Here is an 18,100-nt window from a genome sequence, read left to right on the forward strand (position 1 = left end):
ACACAGTTCATGTGGTGGTGACCTCCAGCCATAATTTTTTTTTTTTGCTATTTCATAATTGTGATGTTGCTACTGTTATGAATCATACTGTAAACATCTGACGTACAGGACGTCTGCTATGTGATGACCCCCCACAGGGGTCGCGACCCACAGGTTGAGAACAGCTGCTCTGCAGGGACCGCAAAGCAGCCAAAGCGATGGGTTCTTTGGGTGGACAAGCTCAAAACCGACCACTTGGCGTTCTGTCTTACCCTGGGTCCCTACCCCGTGGTGCTCTTGGGAGATAGTGGAAACCTGAAGAGGTGACAGCTAGTGGAAAAAAGTTAGGTTTCTGTGCAGGGGTGGGGGTTGGAGGTTGGGAGTGGGGAAGTCCACATTAGCTTTCTACCATCCAGAAGTGTATGGCCTGAAGACTGCTTCCCTACCTAGACTGCTCGCACCTAGATCAGCTAAACCTGCCCTCTTTACCCATCTGTAAACCATAAACTGTATGCAATAGGACCACTCCTTGTTTGACTGTATGCAAAAACCCCACCTCTATGTTCAACTCTATGTAACTCTATTAGCACTGTGAACTGGTGTTCCTCCATCTATCTGTCTGTCTGCCTGCCTGTCTGTCTTTTCTTCGTTCCCTTGATGCCCTAGTCAGGCTCATCCCTAAACTACACCTTAGTTTTCGAGGCAGCGTCTCTCACTGGACCTGGAAGCTCATCCTCCCATCTCTGCCTCCTCATCTCTGGGAGTGCAGCTACCCATGGTCTGTGCCCTGCTTTAGCTCAGAGGGGCTGAGCTCAGTTTGCTTGCCCACCAAACGCTTTATCAATTTGGTGATTGTTGGAGCTCCAGACATTTCTTTATTCTAAAAATGCTTCAGGGTGGTTTTTTGTTTGTTTGTTTGGACAACTTTTTTTTTTCCCACAGAAGTGAAAGCGACACCTGTCTCCTACCACTGAGGACCCAGCTTAGACATTTTAGGGGTTCTCCAAGGGAAGCATTGCCTCTCAGAAGGCATCCTCAGTGGGCTGACCAGGATCAGGGCATAGGAGGTCCGTTGGGTGCTGATGTACAAATCCAAATGTGATGAAGACAGCAAAGCCACAAGTCAGAGCCCCAAATTTGCAGCGCAGGCTCCAGACAGTTGAACTGGGCCTCTGCAGATGTGGGGGGGGGGGGGAACGACAGCTTTCAGGGAGAAGTGAGCAGCATTGGAGGAAATGAGAGAGTTTGGGTTGGGGAAGTTAAAGTCAGTGCTTGAGACTTTCCCAGGGGGTTTTACATTTCCCAGAGTTATTTGAGTTGAGCAAAATGAGGAACAAATTGGGGGAACAAAAGCATGATGTGTGACCCCTCAAATGGGGAGTTCAGTGGGGAGGAATATCGCCAGCGCCAGAGGAGACTATACATTTATTATGCCGGCTGGAACATTATAAACTTTATATATCAGAAAAATACTGTTTGAGACATGGTTTCTCTGTGGAGCCCTGGATGTCGCTCTGTAGACCAGGCTGGCCTCAAACTCAGAGATCTACCTGCCTCTTTCTCCCAAGTGCTGGGATTAAAGGTGTGCACCACCACTGCAGGGCATATCCATCAGAATTTATTTTACTTTTTCCCCTCAGTAGTGGCAATGAAACCAGGGCCTCCTACACTCTGGGCAAACAGGCAACACCTTAAGTGCAGAAGTTCGTTTTTACCTCCTCTGGAGTTGGACAGGCATTTATATGTTTCAGTTCATTCGGTAACAATGACTTACTGAGCATGTACTATTCTCTGCCAGTGAACAAAAATGTCACCTGACAGTTTCCCAGTCGGCACGGGTGTGACACCAGGCTCAGGCCTGGCCTCTTTGAGGTACTATGTAGGTAGAGATCTGGCGTCGAATGTCTCCCATGGTAAAAAGGAGGGAACGAGTTCTAGAAGGGAGGGATGGCAAGTGTGGACACTCAGAGGCTCGAGGAAACTTGATGGTATCTGAGGAAAAAATGGAGGAAAGAGTGAGAGGAGGGGAGGATGGGAAGGCAGAAAGGGAAGGATCAGAAGTGGGGGAGGGACAAGAAAGAGCTGGAGAGGGGAAAGAAAAGAGGAAGGGGAATGTAGTTAGTGTGTGACCACTAGATGATTTTACAAAGGAGACAGTATATCCTCAATGAACCCTGCTGTGATAGAAACCACATGATTGGCACTTGTCTTGTTTATCTCAAATGGGGATGTTGCCTGAATTTTTCAGAAAAACCCCAGGTGTGATGTACTGCCCCTAAAATATCTCTCTTCAAGAAACCATGCAGTCATGTTCTCTCTCTCCTCTCTCTCTCTCTCTCTCTCTCTCTCTCTCTCACACACACACACACACACACACACACACACACACACACACACACACACTGTATAGAGCAGGCTCGCAGAGATCCACCTGTCTTTGCCTCCTGAGTGCTAGGATTAAAGGCTTAGGAGACGGGCTGGAGAGATGGCTCAGTGGTTAAGAGCACTGACTGCAGGGGTTGGGGATTTAGCTCAGTGGTAGAGCGCAAGGCCCTGGGTTCGGTCCCCAGCTCCGAAAAAAAGAAAAAAGAAAAAAGAAAAAAAAAAAAAAAAAAGAGCAGTGACTGCTCTTCCAGCGGTCCTGAGTTCAATTCCCAGCAACCACATGGTGGCTCACAACCATCTGTAATGGGGTTGGGTGTGTCTGAAGATAGCTACAGTGTGCTTCTATACATTAAGTAAATAAATAAATCTTAAAAAAAAAATAGGCTTAGGAGACGAGGCCTGAGCATCTCTCATTGTTTCTGGAAGAACAGTCATAACCACTGAGCCCTCTTTCCAGCCCTCATCTCTTGTTTCTTAAACATCCCATCAGAGCTACTACCATGACGCATTGTGTTGATGGTCAACTCGATCGAATCTAGAATCATTCAGGAGACAAGCTTCTGGACATACGACCATATGTGGGAATTGGGGATCACATCGATTAGGTTAAGATGGAAAGATCCAGCTTAAAAGTAGAAGTCACGGGGTTGGGGATTTAGCTCAGTGGTAGAGTGCTTGCCTAGCAAGCGCAAGGCCCTGGGTTCGGTCCCCAACTCAAAAAAAAAAAAAAAAAAAAAAAAAAAAAAAAAAGTAGAAGTCACCATTCCCCAGGCCCAAAATCCTGGACCATATAAGAAAGAAGGTGTCCGGACAGGAGTTGCATTCACTGCCGTCCACTTCCTTGAACTGCGAGTCAAAATAAACTCCTCCTTCTTTAAATCACATTTGCGCTCCTTCCCCTGCTCCCCGCCTCCCGCCCCAGGTAGCAATGAGGCAGCCAGAGGGAGTCATGGCTGAGCCTGCACGGCTGCGCTCTCTTCTGTTTGGTGAAGGGAAACAGAAAATGTGCCTCGTGAGAACATTCAAAAGGGAATCTGCAGCTGGGCAGGCGGCACACGTCTTTGATCCCAGCACTCAGGAGGCAGAGGCAGAGAGAGGCAGGGGGATCTTTGTGGGTTTGGGGTCAGCCTAGTTTAGAGTTCCAGGACAGTCAGGGTTACATAGTGAGGTTCTTGTCTTGTGGGTGGAGGGGAAGGTATCTGCCTCTCAACTGAGGCTTAGCCACTTTCGAGTGTGTTCTAAACCCCAGCTTTCAAAACCGTAGGTTTGGAGACCCAACAGAGTTGAGATCACTGAATGGGGGAGTTATGAAAATGTTGACAAGAAAACTGTTTTGAATATGCAACAACTAGAAACTAATTGAAAATCTAGCCCACGCTGTGTCTGAGGTGTTATGGAAGCAACTATCTCGGTTGCATCAGGTGACTCCTTGGGTCTGTTCCTACAAAACCCAGACTTTGGGCTACAAATGCTGTCATGCCACTCCAAACACCTCAGCTCTGGTTCTAGACTTTTCTCTATCTTGAACCGCCGGGTTTCTACTGTACACACAAAGTGTTCTGCTCTTGCTGAAACATGATTTAGTTTGGGAAACTATAGGCTTTTGAACATTTCCCTACCGTCATTCCTCAGTGTATAAGTATCGAATTAATATAGCTCTGGGTTGTACTGTGTTAAAGTATTTGGGTTTTCAAATTACTGTTTGAATCGCTAAAAGGAATTTCATAAAAATGTACTAAGGGCCAGAGGTTGTAGTCCAGTTGGGTAGAGTGCTTGTCAAACATTTGTGAACCTCAGGGTAATGTTAGCCTTGGAGAGCAGACCAAAAGTTCAAGGTCATCGAGGTGGCCAGCTTATGAAACAGGAGACCCCTGTGATTCAGTATAATTTCATTTGGGTTTAGTTAGAACAGTTTTCATGGTGGCCCCAAATTCTTCTGCCATTTTGTACTATATGTTGAGGGGAAGCTTCATCCTCTGCATTGACAAATATAAAATCAAAATATCACTGGTAGTGGTGGCACACACTTTTTAATCCCAGCACTTGGGAGGCAGAGACAGGCAGAGCTCTGAGTTCAAGGCTAGCCTGGTCTACTGAGTGAGTTCCAGGTCAGCCAACATGGAGAAACTCTGTCTTGAAAAAACTTAAATAAATGTGTAAATAAATAAAATAAAAATATCATTCAGCTAAGAAAATGTTCTGCGTCCTGCCATGTCAAACATTCAGCCAAACCTTAATTGCTTAATTTTAAACATTTATTTATTTTGTGTATTTTGTGTGTTTCATGCACACACATGAAGGATGTATGGGAGTCAGTACTCTCTTTTTTTTTTTTTTTTCTTTTTTCTTTTTTTCGGAGCTGGGGACCGAACCCAGGGCCTTGTGCTTGCTAGGCAAGCGCTCTACCACTGAGCTAAATCCCCAACCCCAGTTCTCTCTTTTTACCATGTGGGTTCCAGGATCAAATTTAGTCATCAGGCATAGTAACAAGCACTTTTACTCACTGAGTCATCTCACTAGCCCAAGATTTACATTTTTATGAACAAAAGAAACAAGTAAATAATTTCATTACTAGGTCAATTTACTTTAGTTTTTAATGATAAAATTGTGTGTGTGCTAAAAAATTATTTTCAAATAAATTTCTTTATGTTTGTCTTAGTTAAGGTTTCCATTACTATGAAGAGACACCATGATCAAGGCAACTTTTATAAAGGACAACATTTAATTGGGGCTGGCTTACAGGTTCTGAGGTTCAGTTTATTATCATCAAGGGGGAAGCATGACAGCGTCCAGGGAGGCCTGGTACTGAAGGAGCTGAGAGTTCTACATCTTGTTCCAAAGGGAAACAGGAAAAGACTGTTTTCAGGCAGCTAGGAGTAGGGTCTCAAAGCCTACACCCACAGTGACACACTTCCTCTAACAAGGCCACACCTCCAAATAGTGCCAGCCCCTGGGCCAAGCATATTCAAACCACCACATTCTACTCTCTGCCCCGCCACATAGGGTTATTCAAACACATGAGTCATTCAAACACCTAGCCATAGTCTAATGAAAAATACATTTAGTGCAACTTCCAAAGTTCGCGTAATCCATAGCAGTCTCAACAATGTTAAAAGTCCAAAGTTCCAAGTCTCTTCTGAGATTCATCCAAACACTGAACTATAACTCCTTATAAAATCAAAAATAATAAAAAAAAGGAGATGGCATACCTTTAACATCTCAGGATGTACATTACCATTTCAAAATGTCATAGTGAGGAAATAGAGGACAAAAGCAAGACCAGAAGCCAGCTGGGCAAACTCCAACCTCTGTATCTCCATATCTGACGTCCAAGAGCTCTTCAGATCTCCAACTCCTTTCATCCTTGTTGACCACTGTTGGCAGATCTGGCATTCAGCAGCAACAAACTGTTCTCTTGGGCTGCTTCCTCTCCCTCTTAGCAGCTTTCCTCAGCAGATAGCCCATGGCTCTGGCATCTCCAACATCCTGGGGTCTACAGGTCAACTTCAACTTCACAGCTTCTTTCTTTTTCCAATGTCTGGGATCCACACATGATCTTCTGGGCTCCTCCAAAGGTGCATGGGTCACTTCTCCAGCTCTGCCCTCTGTAGCACTCTAAGCTCAGGTTGATCCACTCCACTGATGCTGCTGTTCTCGGTGATCATCCCATGGTACTGGTATCTCCAATATGTTGGAGTCTTCTGCTGCAACTAGGCTTCACCAATAATAGCCTCTCACAGACTCTTTTCATGGTACCAAGCCTCAACTTCTTTGCATGACCTCTTCAGTCCTGAGCTGTCAACAAGTGAGACTGCACCTTTACCAATGGCCTTCCATGGCTTCCCTCAGTGCCCAGCCTCAGCTGCTCTTCATGGTCCCTTCATGCCTTCAAAACCAGTGCCACCTGGGTGACTCTTATACATTACCAAGCACAGCTGCAGCATGAGGTACAACCTTGGCTACCTCTGGAACACAGCTTCTTTGTGCTCTCAGAAAACACTTTCCAGAAGATTTCACCTTATAATGCTGATCTTTTCTTAATCACCGCTAATTGCTTAGCTCCAACTAACCAGCATTAATTGTCCCAGTTGTCCCTTTTATTCTGGACTCTAAAGCCAGAGCCACATACCTGAGGCTGCCGAGTTCTACTGCTTGCTGGGGCTGGAACGTGGCCCCTTGTTCTATTGCCAGTTTTCTGTTTTCCAACTCCTTCACCTGCCTAAGCTTGGAGCTTGCTCTGTACCAGGCTGGACTAGAACTTAGAGAACTGCTCGCCCTCTGTCTTCTGGGATTAAAGGCATGCACCACCATGCCTGGGCCTAAGCTCTTCATAGCAATGATGCTTCAAGATCCAGATCAAAAGCTTGTGTCATCCCATGTCAAGTTGATACCTGATCATATCTCCTTATGTCCAAATGAGAGGAATAATCTAACTATCCATTGTTCAACCGCAAACACAAACAGTAAACCCAGCTGGGTGGTATCTTTGCCCTGAGATCATCACTTCTTTAATCTGTTTATCTTCTTTTTTTTTTTTTTTTTTTTTTTTTTGGTTCTTTTTTTCGGAGCTGGGGACCGAACCCAGGGCCTTGCGCTTCCTAGGTAAGCGCTCTACCACTGAGCTAAATCCCCAGCCCCATCTGTTTATCTTCTTGAACACAAGATACTTCACTTCCTGGTTCCCCTTTATGACTTGAACCATACATTTTGTACTTTTTCTTTTTTAACCTTGATATACTTGACCAAAATATTCTTCATAAGATTAAACCACAGGATAAAGCCTAAGCTAGGCTTCTTTGAGACTTCCTTTGTCAATACAATTAATCTGAATCTTTTCACTTCAGCCTTAATCAGACTTTTCAGAAAAGGGCAAAAAGCAGCCATGTTCTTCACCAAAAAACAAACAAACAAACAAACAAACAAACAAAACCCACAAGAACAGTCTCTAGGTCACTAACATTCCTCTTGAGCTAGACTCCAACAGTTCAAATCACCCTCTGCAACAAAGTCTTCCATATTCCTGCTAGGATGGCCTATTAAGCCCCACTTAAATCATTCCACCACTTTCCAAATCCAAAGTCCCCAATCCACATTCTTCCAAACAAAAACATGGTCAGGCCTATTGCAGCAATACCTCAGTCTTAGTTAGGGCTTCCATTGCTGTGAAGAGACACCACGACCAAGGCAACTCTTATAAAGGACAACATTTAACTGGGGCTGGCTTACAGGTTCAGAGGGTCAGTTCATTACCATCATGAGGAAGCACGGCAGTGTCTGGGTGAGAGTGGTGCTGAAGGAGGTGAGAGTTCTACATCTTGTTCCAAAGGCAAACAGAAGGGTGTTTTTAGGCAGCTAGGAGGAGGGTCTCAAAGCCCAACCCTACAGTGACATACTTCCTCCAATAAGGCCACACCTCCTAATAGTGCCAGCCCCTGGGCCAAGTGTATGCAAACCATCATAATGGTTCATTGTTGTGGTGGGGAATTCACCAGAGAGGACTGCTTGAATGTGGGTTTAAGCCAATAAAAAAAATCTGTTAGCCAGCTGCCAACGACACTGGGTGTTCAGGAGCCCAGTATAGCCCCGAGTCTTTCTCAGTGTGAGCTTTTGGTTCTTTTTTTTTTTTTTCCGGAGCTGGGGACCGAACCCAGGGCCTTGCGCTTCCTAGGCAAGCGCTCTACCACTGAGCTAAATCCCCAGCCTCAGTGTGAGCTTTTAAGCACCAAAACCATGTTTTGGGTTGACATACTTCAATTAACAAGAACAGTTAGCCAGCAGAACTATAGAAGCCAAAAAGCACGGTTAGTACACTCAGAGACTTTCCTAGAACTGTGGTCTTTGATAGATTAGGTTTTGTTCTTTAGGCAGGTGGTAACTGTCCATGTGCTGAATTTATAGCCGAAATGTTACTTTCATCATGGCGACAGTTATGCTAAGGTCTGGGGCCCTGTTACGTTTATCAGTAAGTGTTGTGTTTTAAACAGGTCTCGACTATGTGGTTCTGGCTGTAGACCGGGCCGGCTTTGAACTCACAGAGACCCTCCTGGCTCTATCTCCCAAGTGCCAGGCCTAAAGGTGTGTACCACCACACCACCACACCCAGCTACTATGCTGCTTTTTAAACCTGGGCCACCCTGGCTAATTTGTGCAGGATGATTTATATGCTGTTATTCCTGAGGCCACACGGCTATTTCTCAGGGTCGCTCGAAGGTACAATAAATAGTTTAAGTAGCCTTGCTCTGAGACCACCCAAATGAACGTGTGCCCCTTACTGGTTGTCTGGTTGTCTAGCTGGTTTTTGACACAGGCTCCTTCCCAAGCTTATGTGTGCACATGCAAATTTGGGTGCATGAATGTGTATGTGTATGTATATGCGGTGTATATGTATGTGCTTGTATGTATATGTGTGTATATGTATATGCAGTGTATATGTGTGTACGTGTACGTGTGTGTACGTGTACGTGTGTGTATGTGTATGTGTGTGTGTGTATATACATGTATCTGCTCTGTCTTCACAACTATGATGAGGGTATGTGCTGAGGTCATAGAAAGCTGCCTTTATAGAGGAACCTGGTGTAGAAGTTTTGCCCAGCCAGTTGAAACGTCCAAAGTCACTTAGCAGAGTTAGTGAAATGGCTCAGCAGATAAAGGTACTTGTTGTCAAGACTAAAAGACCTGAGTTCAACCCCAAGAATCCACATGGTAAAAAAAGAACCGGGGTTGGATATTTAGCTCAGTGGTAGAGCGCTTGCCTAGCAAGTGCAAGTGCAAGGCCCTGGGTTCGGTCCCAAGCTCCAAAAAAAAGAAAACAGAAAAAAAAAAAAAACCCAACTACAGCAAGTTTGCCACACATGCGTGCATGCGTGGATACATGCATGCATGCATGCACGCACACACGTACGCACGCACGCACGCACACGCACACACACAACTTCCAGGGCATACAGCAAGTCAAAGCAAGCTAAGTAAGACCTCTTCAGTTCCAGAGAGGACAGAATTGCTGAGCTTTGGGCCAGGAAATAGACGTGTTTTCTAATGATCTGTATCAAGCCATCCGGCTCTGGAAGAGAAGAGCTGTAGGAGAGGCCTGGTGACTGAGGACACTGGCAGGTAAGAGATGGACAGATACATCTGGATGCTGCTGTAAAAAGAAGTCCAGTTGGAAGACACTTGGCCCAAGGAGGCACTGACAGTCATTCGTTCATGAGCAGCTTCCGGGTATGGGTGACCACAGAGAGTGCCAACAAACACAGCAAGGCCGGAGGGTAGCCCCGGTTCTGTTGCTGTGCTGAAGCCTTCCTCCGGGTCTCCAATGGGACCCTCTATGTCTGCAGAACCAGGACCCGTCTGACACATCGGCCCTGAGTAGAAGGCAGCTAGCCAGAAGAGGGCAGGAGGGTCCTAGCAACCCTTTCAAAGGCAGAGTGGTTCAGCTGTTCTAATAGCTGAGGCTTGACCAGCAGTTTCTCAGTGGTCAGGAACATATAGGTGAGACCTAGTTGGGTGAACACCAGGAGCAGCAGGACCTCAAGGAAGAAGATGCAGGAGTATATTTAGACGAGGTAGTATCTTCCAGAAGTCACAGAACCACGGCTGGCTTTATCGCTGTCCACTATGGCTGATGTGGAGCAACGAGGAGTACCAACATCATCAGGGATGTTGATGTGGACGGAGCAGGCAGGCAGAAGCTAGAGAGCTCTCAGCAGGACCAACCAGGGGTAAAGGCGCACATCTCCCGCACCATCTCTGTTGCCTTTGACATCTTCCTCACTCACTGTGAGGAACTCGGCTGTCAGGAACAGCTGCAGAAGACATATTGTCACAAACAGAAAAGTATCCAGGCGACGTAGTCTGGACACCATTGTGAAACAGCTGCTCTATGAGGAGAGCATGTTGCAGCCAGCTGCTTCTGTACTGTGGTCGGTGTGACTGGAGCAGAGGTGAATAGGGTGGAGTTCGAGGCATGGGGTGAGGAGGGTGTATGGTGGGGTGTTTCTGGGTTCAGGAGAGGCAACCCCCTGCTGAGCACCAGGACTCAGCCAAGGAGCCTTCCCACTGCGGTCTGTGACAGAAACTTGATGGTGTCTATCTGTCTAATCTATCTATCTTCAAATGAATGAGACCATGTTTCAATTTTAAGTAGAAGCTGATAACTCTCTTCTTTTAGTTAAGTTCATTAGTTTCGTTTTGTTTTGTTGATGCTGGAGACCGAACCTAAGACCCCTTGCTAAGAATATGCTCTCCCCCTGAACTACATCTTACCCTTCCAATGGCTTTAAATCTGTGTTTAAATACAAACATGGGAGCTGGCACAATGGCTCAATGGTTAAGAGCACTGACTGCTCTACCAGGGGTCTTGAGTTCAATTCCCAGTAACCACATGGTGGCTCACAACCATCTGATGTCCTCTTCCGGTGTGTCTGAAGACAACAACAGTGTGCTCACATATATAAATAAATATATATTTCTCAATATAAATAAATACACATTTTTAGATTTACAGGTTATAGGCCATTTGGAGCAGCCTATATAAGAGCTATGCCTATTGTATAGATACTCAACTTAATTTGCTGGATTAGAAGTGAGGTTTGAAAAGGTATTGTGCTGGGAGCGTAACTCAGTGGTTTGACACTTGCCTAGCCTACATAAGGTCCTGGGTTCCATTCCTGTGGTGAGTTGAATATGTTTGGCCCACGGGAAGTGGCACTATTAGGAGGTGTGGCCTTGTTGAAGTCACTGTATAAGTAGGCTTTGAGGTCTCTTAGTGCTCAAGCTCCACACAGTGTGGAGAGTTCCCTCCTGGCTGTCTTCAGATCAGTATGTAGAACTCTCAGCTCCTCCTGCACCATGTCTGCCTGGATGCTGCCATGCTTCCCGCCATGATGATAATGGACTGAACCTCTGAAAGTGTCAGCCAGCCCCAATTAAATGTTTTCCTTTCTAAGAATGTTGCCCTGGTCATGTTATTTCTTCGCAAGCAATGGAGACCCTAACTAAGACAATTTCCAACAGGACGATTTAGGGCTATTGCTGTTTTGATCGACACCTACTATCTGAACAGCTAGACAACATTACTAACCTAACCAAGGAGGTTGACTCATTCAGTTGGCAAGAAGTAGGGTAGAGGTAGGGAAAGACGTCAGATTTCAGGGACAGAGCCTGTGCTCTGGGTGTGTAGACCTGGGCTCTGTCCTCGTTGGGGTTGCAATAATGAGTGCCATACTTCACTTAGAAAACGAGCCTGAGATGATGGATCTCTGGGGTCACTGGAAGGGTTACACTTAGTGCATTCAAAGGGGCTGGGGAGCCGGCTTAGAGGTTAAGAGCACTGACTGCTCTTGCAGAGGACCTGGGGTTGATTCCCAGCACCCATGTGGCGACTTGAAAACCTTCTAGAACTCTAGTTTCAGGGAATCTGATGCCTTCTTCTGGCCTCCATGCCTATGAGCAAGTAAAACGCCCATACACATCAAGTAAAAATAAATAAAGCTTAAAAAAGAAAATACACCTAGCAGAGTACCAAGCATTTGACAGGAATTCTGAAGCAGCAAACTGGCGGCTCGAGGGTTTTATTTGCTTGCCATTTTAAATAATTATTTGTTGACTTTTGCTAATTTCTTTTTGACAACTTCATACATGTACTATTTATTCTCTTTTACTTAGTTTTGAGCCTGGGTCTCCCTATGTAGAGCTGGCTGATCTGTAGACTTGTTATCTAGTCCAGGCTGGCCTTGAACTCACAGAGACTCACTTTTCTCTGTCTCCTGTGCTGGGATTATAGGTGCCTGCCACCATACCCAGTGGCTGGGTATTCGTTCATTTATTTTATTTTTTTATTTTTTGGGACAAGAACTCAAGCGATCCAGGGTGGTCTTGAACTCACTACATAGCTCATTACCTTACCATACTAGGATTTATGAAGTGCTGATTATGAAACACCTACACACTACACAAGCACTTTGCCAACTAAGCCATATGTCCAGTTCCCATCCTGACCTTTAAAATATAGATGTCGTACGCCCATGCTCTATGCTTGCGGAGGCTAGAGAGAAGAGCGAGGAGACAAATGCTGCACAGACCTGTACTGGTGTAAATCAGAGTCCAAGCCCCTGCCGTGGTATCTATGGAAAAGAGGGAGGCCCCGCCTCCGCGCAGGTAGATACCTGGAGAATAGGCAGCTGCCTGAGGAATTTAGCTGTATTCAGTGGGTGTTCCCCTCCCCCAACGCTTACAATGGAATTGCTATGGAAACAGTATTCACGTACCAGAAATCTGTTTCTCCACTAAATTTTGTTCACATTCTTTGTCTCTTGAATGCTTTGAGAGTATGAAGTGAGGCTTATCAGATTTTAGGGCTTTCCTCGGAATTTGGGTCGCAAGTTCCACACGACGGGGTGTGGTGGGGGTTGGGTGGAAGGTAGAAAAGGTCCCACCCTCGGGTCACCAATCAAAACAAATCACAGGTTTTCTAAAGTAGTAATTTATGAAGTTTTATGAATTTTCTGCATGTAGAAAATAGAAAGGGTCCACCCACTAGCTAACATTGCGTATGTGCTCCTCTCACGCTGGCTTCAGCTTCTTTCTTGGGTCATCATACCCCACCCCCTCCCCCTTACAAATTCCAAGTTGGTTTCACACTGTCAGGCAGGATTGACTCCGCTTCCTCTCCTCCGCTATCTAATTCATAGTTAAATCTTGTCTTTTGTTTAAACCTAATTAGTCTTTTCTTAGGGAATTTGGCTCAGATGATTCACCCCAGAAAAACATCCAAGTGCTTGGGACTCTGGCGGGGTTGCCTTCCAACCCATCCAGTTTCCCAGACATGATCTCTGTTTCTGTTTCAACAGTGGGGCTGACTGTCCTTTAGAGCTGTGGGTCAGTCGCTCTAAAGGCTGCTTGATGCCACAGACACCGCAGAGCAAAAGATAGAGCTTTCCCCCTTTAAGACCCGCTCTAGCAAGCTAGGGTAGTGACTTTGTGTCGGCACTAGGACCCATCTGCAGGAGGAACGCGGCACCGGTCTCGCCCCGCCCCAACGCGCACTGGGTGGAGCCGTCTCTCCCAAACTCGTTCCCCCGTGGGAGGGCGGGGCAGCATGGGCGTGGCACAGCTGCGGTGGGCGTGACAGCGCCGGAGGGGGCGGGGCGGAACGACGCTGCCAGGTCGGCCGGGCGGTAGGGCCTGCGCGGAGCTCGCTCCCCAGCGCGCTGGGCGGGGTGTGCGGCGAGCGGCTTCCCGGGCAGGCGCGGGCCCTGAGGCGGCGGCTGCGCCGTGCGCCGGGGCGGAGCCGGGGGCGGGCGGGCGGCCGGCGGGCGGGGGCTGGGCCGGAGGAAGCCTGAGCGCCCGCGGCGACGACGGCAGCGGCGGCCCAGCAGGCTAGAAGCGTGGGTCCGCGGCTGCTCCGGGTGCGGCCGCGGGCTGCGGAGCGAGCGGGCGGCCCGGCTCCCCGCGTCCCCCGCCCGCCGCGACTGTCTGGAAGATGGCGCCGGGCGGATGGAAATCCTAATGACAGTCTCCAAATTCGCCTCCATCTGTACCATGGTAGGTGCGGCGGCAGCGCGGCCCGGGCGGCGGGTCCCCGCCTTCGAGGCGCCGCCCGCGGGCCTGTTCGAGTGCGAGCGGACGGGGCGCGGGGCCGAGTGACCGCGGGGAAGGCGTGCTGGGCACAGCAGGCGGGGCCGGGGCACTAGGGATAGGATCGAGCGGGGCTCGGGGTTGGGTACTGACCGGGGGTCGCAGCTGAGGAAGGGGAACTCTGGGTCTGGACACCGGGGACTCCGAGATTGTGGCTGGGGACTAGGGCCTGGGGGCTCAGGGACGGGGTTGGGGGCCAGGGCTGCGGACTGGGGCTGGGGACTTGGGGACTCGAGGTGGGGACCGAGGTTGGGGGCTGGGGACTAGAGACCGGGGGCTCGAGCCGGAACTTTAAACTGGGCACTGGTACCGGGAAGCCAGGGGATTGGGCCAGAGGAAGGGACGAGGCATTTCCTTGGGGCCCTGCGCGGGGCAGGGCGGGGGTCTGCGGCAGGAAGGAAGGGTCTCGATCCTACCGGAGGACGGAAGTCCTGGCAGAGTTCCTGCTCGGGTTAGGTGGAGCCCCGGGGCCCGGGCTCGGGAAGGGGGCGTGTGAAGGTGGAAACTTTTTAAGAGTGCTGTTGAAATGTTCTCTTTATTTTCAACTCTGTGGAGAAAGGAACTCTTGCGGCTTCCAACCTGTGTCTGTCCAGATGGCAGCCTTGTCTCTGGGAATCCGTGTTAATCTTGAAATGCTGCATTAGCTTTCCTGTCATTTATTTACTTTAATAGAGCAGATGCCGCTGTGTGGTGTTGAAGTACACAGACCCCCACTCCCTCCAGAAAAGCGAAACGCGAGTGGGTTCCAAACGTGCTTTTGTGCATTGCCAGAAGCACCACGGTTTCCCACGTGATATGGCAAATTCATTACCTCCTTTATGAACTTCGACGTAGAGGTTGCGATTTATGAATCAATGAAAAGAGTTACTCTTTGCAATGTGGGTCCGGGGTTACATTACCAAAGACCTGCACCCTTCAGTTCCGTTTTTTGTGTCTTGAATTTTATGTAGGAGATTCTCCATCTCCCACCTGCAAGTGATCTCTCTCTGGGTGTGTGTGTGTGTGTGTGTGTGTGTGTGTGTGTGTGTGTGTGTTGGAGAATCAGGTAGGAAAAGTCAATTCTTTGCTGCATTCTGCGGAACAGTATAAAAAAAGGGGGGATGGAATTGGTGGAATTAACATACACAGCATCAAAAAAGTCATAAGATTATGGAACCACTGAAGGATCCATTTTCCACGTGAATAATTGTGTTTTCCTGGTGTTGAGAAGGGGGCTATATTAACAGTTTCTGGGATTGGTTGTGGTAATTAATTTTAGATTGCCACATGGGACAATTGAATCTTTTTTTTTTTTTTGGTTCTTTTTTTTCGGAGCTGGGGACCGAACCCAGGGCCTGCCTTGCGCTTCCTAGGTAAGCGCTCTACCACTGAGCTAAATCCCCAGCCCCAATTGAATCTTTTATGATGATAATTTTGCCAGATTGCCGAGCTCCACATATTTTGGGGTCATGGTTCATTGACAGAGTCTAGGGTTTCAGGAGTGGTGTGATTCCCCAAGACCCGTTCATTCACTCAGTCTGTCAGGTGTTCTCGCAGCAGCTGACTGGAACCAGGGGTACAGCAGTGATCCAGACAGTTCCCACAGCAGGGCTTCAAATAAGAGCCACAAAGGGTGTGGTGGTGGCACTCTCAAGGCAGAGACAAGCAGATCTCTGAGTTTGAAGCCAGCCTGGTCTACAGAGTGAGTTCCAGGACAGCCAGGGCTACACAGAGAAACCCTGTATCCAAAACCTAACACACCCCCCACCCAAAAAAAAAAAAATAACCCAAACCAACCTTCACAGAACAAGAAAGAGCAGCAGGGCAGAGCCCAGGCAGGGTTCTGTACCTAGTGAGAGGCCGAGGTGAAGGATGTGTACTGGGAGCTCATCTCCTTAGGGCGTCTGCCCAGATGCATTAATTGCACATGGTGTGTGTATGCTTTTTGGCAAATGCATAGACATCCATTCCTGGCCAAAGAGAGGTTGTTACCGAGGTGCTATTAAGATTGGGCGTGTCTGTTCCCACTGCCCTCCCAGAGTCCGAGCTGAGCATCATCACAGTGATCTGCAGTTCTGAGTGTAGGCAAGGCTGCTGTCCATCTGCCGAGAGTGAATGAAAGTGAAAATCAGCAAAGGTCCTGCCCTGCTTGGAATGTGAATTGTCCAGTGAGTGAGTAACTCTCTCTTAAGCCGGTTACCTGACCTGAACACCACCCTGCCCATTTGCCTTATACAGTGGCACAGGCCTTTTGTGATCTCAGGTGTCCTGTGCTGTATATGTCCCCCTTGTCTGTTTATTTGTTTGATTTCCAACTTTGCTGGTGTTTTGAAGCAGGGTCTTATGTAGGTCATGCTGAGTTTGAATTTGGTATGCGGTGGAGGCTGGCCTTGAACTCATGATTCTCCTGCCTCTACTTTCCAGCCACTGAGATAACAGGCATGTACCATCACACCAGGCTTAGACTGTGAGGACTTTAAAGTGAAAAACTTACTGTTTATTTCTGCCATTTGATTGGCATCTTCATACAATGGGAAAAGATCTTCATTGACTCACAAAAGGTGAGTTTGAAGTCGAGGTGAACCTGTGGAACAGTGGAGGGCTGGGGGCCTGGACTTAGACATGGATGCATTGGAATGTCAGCAGCTTTGGAAACATTTACAGGAACACTTAGGATGAATTGAAATTTTATTCTGTAAATATGGAAGTTTACATAATTTATTCACTTGTCAAAATAAGGTGGAGAGCAAACCTGCAGTAGCTTTATTGTTTGAAATGGATTAAACATAAGTTGTGAGATATGCCTCGATTTAGATCCCTGCTATTCTGCTTTTGTGTGAAGATGAATGAGATGTGTTGGTCTTGGTTTCGGAGCCTGGCTCAGAGAGTGACTGACTTCAGCCTGTTCTGCATGTGCCTCCAGAATCGTTTACGTGCTGTCCGCTGTTGGCACACCTTCAGCTTGATGTGCTGGCTGGTGCTCCTCAGTGAAATTCTCTTCTCACAGCCTGGTGCGTGTAGTTGATGAGATGTTGAGTTCTGTACTTAATAATCAGCAAACGGCAGGGAAAGTGGCCCATCTATGCATGCAGAGGACTCTGGTTGGCTAGCTAATCCAGGTGCTCCCACTGGGAGTTCCTTAGCTGCAGCACTGGCTGAAGCTGGCCGCTGGCTCTGGTTGGTTGTGGGAATCCTAGGTGGGAACGACTTACTTGGGAGGGAGGGGAATTGGATAGAGCAGAAACAAGGAGGTTGAGTGAAGGCTTCTCATCATGAGATGGCACTGGCTTGGCTGCTTGCTAAGCAGGGAGGTGTGTGTGTGTGTGTGTGTGTGTGTGTGTGTGTGTGTGTGTGTGTGTAGGTGAACTGGACCCTGAAGCAAAAACTTTAAACCACTCTTTGAAGCAGTCTCAGGTAAACCTGCCTATTTTGCCTTTTCCTGCTCCTCCTGACTGCTGTGTGTGTGTGTGTGAGTGTGTGTGTGTGTGTGTGTGTGTGTGTGTGTGTGTGTGTGCCACTTAGCATCGTTCCAGAAGAGGAAGGGGCACAGTCTTAAAGCTTAGCTTTATTTGAAGGAATGTGGAGAAGTAAGGAGGTCACTGCCTTCCCTTCCTATCCACCCCCCCCCCCCAACTTCTTTCTGTGTTTGGAACTCCTGAGTCTTCTGATCCATTAATGGCTGAGATTAAAAGTGGTCTCCACCATTCTTGGTGTACTTCCTTTCTGTGGTCATCAGGATTGATATTTTGATTTTATGTCTATGGTGAGAAACTGCTTCCCATAAAACATGTTGTGAAATGCCAGAAGGATGTTTAGGGACATTTAAGAAACTTTGCTGGTCTGTCCTGATCCCAAATCAAAATTCTTTATGTGGAGGCAGTGGATGGAACTTGGGTGCCATATTCCTCAGATGCCACCATCCACTCACCCCACTTCTTTCTTTCTCTTTTTGGCAATGCTTAGCCTGGAGCTTTCTAATGAAGCCTGGTGTTTGATTTTGGAATTAATTTTGGGTGATTGTTCATGCACACACACTAGAAGCCTGCCCAGTTTGTCACAGGTCATGTCCCTGTGGGATCATGGAATGGAGACTCTGGTGAAGAAGTGGAGTCTTGGGCTGTGT

General features: G+C 47.7%; 1 protein-coding gene and 1 pseudogene across 4 annotated transcripts in view; one reads left to right on the forward strand and one right to left on the reverse strand.

Moving 5' to 3' along the window:
- Nucleotides 1-4,948: 4,948 nt before the first annotated feature.
- Lmbr1l-ps1 (limb development membrane protein 1-like, pseudogene 1) lies at nucleotides 4,949-10,226 on the reverse strand (annotated as a pseudogene).
- Nucleotides 10,227-13,539: 3,313 nt separating this feature from the next.
- Nucleotides 13,540-18,100, forward strand: part of Usp12 (ubiquitin specific peptidase 12) — a 53,923-nt gene continuing 49,362 nt past the window's right edge. Inside the window, exon 1 of one of the 4 annotated variants that reach the window (XM_039089548.2) lies at nucleotides 13,540-13,905. In XM_039089548.2, coding sequence (XP_038945476.1) covers nucleotides 13,858-13,905 — 48 coding nt within the window. In that variant the 5' untranslated portion in view covers nucleotides 13,540-13,857. Of the gene's footprint in view, nucleotides 13,906-16,420; nucleotides 16,539-18,100 lie in introns of those variants that run through there. The other 3 variants (XM_063271443.1, NM_001166576.2, XM_063271444.1) reach the window with 3 other exon arrangements.

Source organism: Rattus norvegicus, chromosome 12, assembly GCF_036323735.1.
Source record: "Rattus norvegicus strain BN/NHsdMcwi chromosome 12, GRCr8, whole genome shotgun sequence".
Taxonomy (NCBI): domain Eukaryota; kingdom Metazoa; phylum Chordata; class Mammalia; order Rodentia; family Muridae; genus Rattus; species Rattus norvegicus.